The following is a 6,000-nucleotide window of genomic DNA, read 5'->3' as shown; positions in this document are numbered from 1 at the left end:
TCTATTTACTACCAAAGTCTTAATGTTTCTAATTCTATACTCTCTTTCACCTATTATTGCCGACAATTTTCTGTAAATGCCGTCCAAATGCTCATATGCAACAAACGCTGGCAACGGCCATTGCTCACGCTGCACACTGACACTTAAATATATAGCAGGTAGGAAAGCGTGATCGCTAAATTCGATCGACGCTCGCTTGATTTCATGCCTTCACAGCACGAATACACATCCAACAGCTTCCATCTTTGTTTCTATTTCAAGAACAGTGTTCACTTGTTATAAAAACATACTGTCTGTGTTCGTAACCCAGCTGTGTCACGCGAAATCGCACAAAGACTAACGAAATTCTCGCGTTCGCTCCCTTCGCCCAGTTTATGTAAATGGCTGCAAGTACAGGGCTATAGTAGACTGGTACTTGCTTCCACCTCGATTACTCGATGGGACCCATCGGGGGGGACCCATCGAGTAACTAAGCCAAGAGGTGGGAGCGAGTACCAGTCTAAGGGCTATAGGCGGCGCACTGCATTTTGCGAAACTACCACGCTGCTTTCCAACTCCTGTACGAGCCTCGCCAGTGGAGCGTGGTAAAAACGTTGCAGCGTTGCGGTGCAAGAATGAGGTCACGAAGAGCGCCGGTGGGTGTTTCCTGATTCTGGCAGCCATTTACATAAACTGGGCAAAGGGAGCGAACGCGAGAATTTCGTTAGTCTGTGTGATTTCGCGAGACACAGCTGGGTTACGAACACAAACAATATGTTTTTATAACAAGTAAACACTGTTCTAGAAATAGAAACAAAGATGGAAGCTGTTGGATGTGTATTCGTGCTGTGAAGGCACGAAATCAAGCGAGCATCGAGCGAATTTCGGCAGCACGCTTTCCAACCTGCTATATATTTAAGTGTCAGTGTGCAGCGTGAGCAATGGCCGCCGACAGCGTTTGTTGCACATGAGCATTTGGACGGCAATAATAGGTGAAAGAGAGTATAGAATTAGAAACATTAAGACTTTGGTAGTAAATAGAATTCACATTTATTTAGCATTATATTTTATTGAAACGCTCCCAAGTGCCTGTGATCGGAGGGTACCCTGGGTACAGTTTAATATATCGGAACAAACCCTGTTACTATATAATATGCCGGGCCGTACCTCGCCTACTCCATTAACGAGACTAGGGAGTCTCCTACGCCTACTCCCTAACCCTAACGCTAACCCTAACCATATCAGATAGTTACTAGGGTAGGCTACATTCCGATATATCGAACCGTACCCAGGGTACCCTCCGATAGTACCCTGGGGGACATAGACCCTATGAGCGTAAATAACAGTAGTCAGTACTACCACAGGCACTTGGAGCGTTTCAATAAAATATAATGCTAAATAAATAGGAAATCTATTTACTACCAAAGTCTTAATGTTTCTATACTCTCTTTTACCTATTATTGCCGACAATTTTCTGTAAATGCCGTCCAAATGCATCAGTGTTAGTGTCAGCAGTGTCGGTGTGCAGCGGCAGCAGCAATGGCGGCGGCGTGTGTTTACAGATGAGCATTTAAACGGCATTTACAGGAAATTGTCGGCAATAATAGGTGAAAGAGTATAGAAACATTAAGACGTTGGTAGTAAATAGATTTCCTATTTATTTAGCATTATATTTTATTGAAACGCTCCAAGTGCCTGTGGTAATACTACTAACTAGTAACCCATAATATATGAAAGAAAGAGAGTGGTGATGTAATCCACATCACATTTCTAATAAATGTTTCTTCTACTTCTACTTCTATATCTGACAAGTCCGCTAAGGGATAAACTCCAGGCTATAGCTAGCCATGGGGTGTGACCCTAGGCTTGGGTAAGCCTAAGTTAGGGCCTTTTAGCCTGAATGCACTGAGGGTGGCTCACAGCCAGGCAGTTTTCTTTTTTGCGCCTCAGTGTTTTTTACGTCCCCTGCGCCTTAGTATTACTGAGAGTCGAACCGCCACTTATACGTGGTCATCCGTAGCCCGGCGAGTTCACAGTCCCCCATGCTTGAGCAAGGCCAGGTTTTTTACATCCTTGAGAAAATTCACTGCCCCGGCCGGGGTTTTCTGTTTGGGTATAGATGTGTGATTTATTACCAAACTTGTTTGAACCGTTGTCATATGATTGATAAAACAATGTTGTTGTTTTCTTCGACAATCTAATCACTAAATTAGTTCATATTTAGCTAAGGTTAAATTTGTTACGTTTGTTTTATGACGTTGTTTGATTATTTTTCAAGGCAATGGATCCATTTGACTACCTCTTGGATGTAGAGAACAATCGACTACTCAGCTCGCTGTTGGACTTTGAGAATACTCCGCCGCTAAAGTCTGGTTCACAAGAATCCAAACATTGTAGTGTCACTGATGATGATAGTGAGCCGACATTTTACCAGGGTAAATCATTTATTCTCGCAACGACAACTTCTCGCTCGCAACGACTTTTTTGGTAATCAAGTTTAGTGATAGTATTTAGTAATAATAACGATATGAAAATAATAGTCCATAAGTTTCTCGTTATCTATGCTTATAAAAATAACATAGGGTATGTCTGTATAGAGAAAACTATCCTATGCAGTACTCATCCATCAAGTACTGTCAATGGCTGATGGTTTACGATGTATAAACTTATAATGCCTTGAGATATTTTCGTTTCAGCATATATATAGCTTCAGTTATAATAATTTAGTCAACAATGACTTACCAATGGCTTGCTGATAAACATTTATGTTTCCTTTATTGTGCAGGTCAGAACCTTGTTGACACAACCTTATTGGACACTTCTGCATTAAAGGAGTCCATTTTGAAACAAGCACACGAGAGAACTGGCAGAGCAAGGGAGCCAGTAAAGCAGACAACCTCAGCGACCAAAGGTACGAATGCACGTTTCATATGCGCATATTTACAAGCATCTATAAAGAATGCCACATTGCTGAATTGTTGGCAAGGCTTTAATCCACGTTGATTCGTATCATGGAAGTATTCAGGAGTCCAGTTTGTGTTCAGCTGGGTTACACTATCAACTTTTTGTTGAAAAGTTGACGAGTTGATTAACTTTACAACTAATCGACCGAAGGTCGGCAGTGTGAACGTAAAAGTTTAGCACTCAACCAACTAGTTGATGTCAACTAGTACGTTCTAGTCTAAAAATGATCAAGCAGAGACGGGATACTAGAGAAGCGTTGCCGGAAGAAGGTGTTGACCCGAAGTGCTGAGCGCAGATCTTGCGCGCAGTTCCGCGGCAAGGCGCAGCGGCGACCGCGGATGGTAGTCCTACGACAGTATGCAGCGCTGGCAGCCTATGGATCTCGTCGCCGAATGCTACGCCGGCGCACGCATCCATAGTCTGCCTAGCGAACAGTCCACATATTTTAGTCGGGGGACACAGAGGGCAGACATTTGGGACGTGAACAGTGTTCACTGCTTGTTATAAAAACTATAATGTCCCTGTTCGTAACCTAGCTGTGTCACCGAAATCACAGAAAGACTGACGAAATTTTCGCGTTCGCGACTTGCCAGCCTAGTATGGAAATGGCTGCAAAGACAAAGGCAATATATAGACTGGCACTCACTCCCACCTCGATTACCCATCGAGTGACTAAGCTAAGCGCGAGAGGTGGAAGCGAGTGCCAGTCTAATGGCTATAGCGCGAGGCGCACTGCTTTTCCAATCGCGCGTACGAGCCTCGCCATTGGAACGTGCAAAAACGTTGGCAGTGTTGCGGCTGACAGCCATTCCATTACTGGCGCAAGGTTCGCGGACAGCGAGATATTTCGTCAGTACTGTGTGATTTCGCATACGACACAGCTCGGTTTCGAACAGAGACAGTTATGTTTTATAACATCGTGAATACTGTTGTTCAAGGAGAAACAAAGATGGAAGCTGTTGATGTGTATTCGTGCTGTGAAAGTTTCAAATGAAGTGAGCGTCGAGCGAATTTTGCGCAGCACGCTTTCCTACCTCGCTATATATATATTAGTGTAAGCGTGCAACAGTCGCGCCGCGAGGAGCAATGGCAGCCGGCAGCGTACGTTGGACGTAGCGATTTCGACGGAATTTACAGGAAACTCGGATCAATGGAATCCAGTATCGAAGAGAGTAGGCCTATGCTATAGAAACATGAAGAAGTATGGTAGTACAAAGTGTCAAAGTAATTCGATCATTTAGTTAGCATTATATTTTATTATATTTAGTTAGGAGTACTAGTAACACTAACAGGAGTCGTCTATTACTTAATATTAGTAACTTACTAGTACCGGTAACACAGTTTGTCATTATTAGCTCCACTGGTAGTAACTAGTACTAGTACAGTTATACTGTAGTACTAGTACTAGTCCTGGTAGCTTAGTAGTACTAGTACTAGAGTGTACTTACTACTACTAGTAATTATTGTAACATGTACTTGTAGTAATAGAAGTATTCGTAAGGTGTGGATTACAATTCGATGCTCGCATTGGGGGATCGTGTTAGATAATCATATATATATTAGCCTAGGTGCCTGTAGAATCACGAGTACGAGGCACATTGGTTTTTATTTGGACTCATGTTCTCTATCCTTGGGCCGTCCGACTCGGAGCCATCGCGAATCCACGTGAATTCTTAGCAAACACTTACAGTTCAAGCTTCCCACTGTTCACAGTTTAGGCACTTCTGCACCATGTTGAAATCTTTAGTTTGATGAGGATGTAACTATGCAGAGATACAATAGCAGATAACAGTGACAATGAAACTAACTGTAATACTACGAATAGCGAAGACGAATTCCTTATATATCGTATCCTCTAAACTCCGCTATGGCAACGCTAACGCCATGAGCGCTATATATTGCTTACAATGTCACAACAAAAAACTCCGTTATTACGGAAAGAGAAGGCGCGCCTAGTAGCCTACGAAAATTTGGCAGCATTTCTAGCCCGTCTCTACATAACTGGGTAGTGAGATCCCTCGTGCAATGGGCAGAACTGCTCAATTCAGCCGAAAGCCGCTTTAACCTAACCTCTAGGAAAGGACCCGCGATACTTGCGTTGGGTAGAAGGCAGCGACATTGCTAAAAGTGGGCGCTACGCGGCGTTTGAGCCGCTTCGCGCGGATATCCGGTCTGCATACTTGTCAAGCAGAGAGTCGGACAATAATATACTATTAGTCTATAGCAAAACAAAAATATTTTTATTAATCTGGTTTAAGATGACCTATATGTGATGTTTATTATGTTAAGGAGCTTTATAATTACCTAAAATCACAAATATGTTAGAATAACAATATTATATTAATAACTTATTGCTGTTATGCCTGGATAACCCTGATTGGGATGATAATGTTACTCCAGGATGGTAGACCATGAATTCCAAATTATCTGGCAAGTATTGTGTATCATTAATTTTATAATTTCTGCCATATCGGATTGGATGTGGCATACATGTGCGAAATTTGTTAGCAGTCATTTTACATCATGGGTACAGATGTAGCCCTGGGATGAAAGGGAAACCTTATTTTATATAATAAAAAACTAACGATTGAATCCATTTATCACAAGCAAGTTTTACATTGAGGAAGTAAATTTTGTAGTAAATTAGTAAAGGGTTTCTAGTTAGCAATAGCAGTTGTATTGGCTACTCTCAACCATAGTACATCCTACACGGAAGGTTTTGAGGGCCTATTGGTTATTTAGCAAGCACAATTATGATATTATCAGGGTTTCTTCTGAGGGAAAATTAGACAAAGGAGGTAATGCCCAGTTTGGGAAAAAACATGCATGCTGAATACAAATACAGGATGTATTGATATATAGATACTAGGGCTGTAACGATCCACCGAAATCGAATCGGATCGCTATTCTCTTCCCTCGATCCGATCCTCGATAATTTTTTCCCCGTATTTTCGGTTCTACTTCGATACCACTTTTTTCCTCCAATAGATGGCGGCACTACGCATAATACTGTCGGAGTGGTTATCTCACCAATGTTACTCAGCGTCTGTGCAGTGT

The 6,000-nt window shown here is 42.2% G+C and overlaps 1 protein-coding gene across 4 annotated transcripts in view; it reads left to right on the top strand.

Moving 5' to 3' along the window:
• The window catches only part of LOC106821227, a 38,564-nt gene that overhangs the window by 1,283 nt on the left and 31,281 nt on the right, over positions 1 to 6,000 (top strand). For all 4 annotated transcript variants that reach the window (XM_014825939.1, XM_014825938.1, XM_014825935.1 and 1 more), the window contains exons 2-3: positions 2,258 to 2,414; positions 2,765 to 2,890. In XM_014825939.1, the coding sequence (XP_014681425.1) occupies positions 2,261 to 2,414; positions 2,765 to 2,890 (280 nt within the window). In that variant the 5' untranslated portion in view covers positions 2,258 to 2,260. The remainder of the gene's footprint in view (positions 1 to 2,257; positions 2,415 to 2,764; positions 2,891 to 6,000) is intronic.

Source organism: Priapulus caudatus, unplaced genomic scaffold (genome assembly GCF_000485595.1).
Source record: "Priapulus caudatus unplaced genomic scaffold, Priapulus_caudatus-5.0.1 Scaffold64, whole genome shotgun sequence".
In the NCBI taxonomy this organism is placed as follows: Eukaryota; Metazoa; Priapulida; class Priapulimorpha; order Priapulimorphida; family Priapulidae; genus Priapulus; species Priapulus caudatus.
This window is presented reverse-complemented; position numbering and strand designations above follow the sequence as displayed.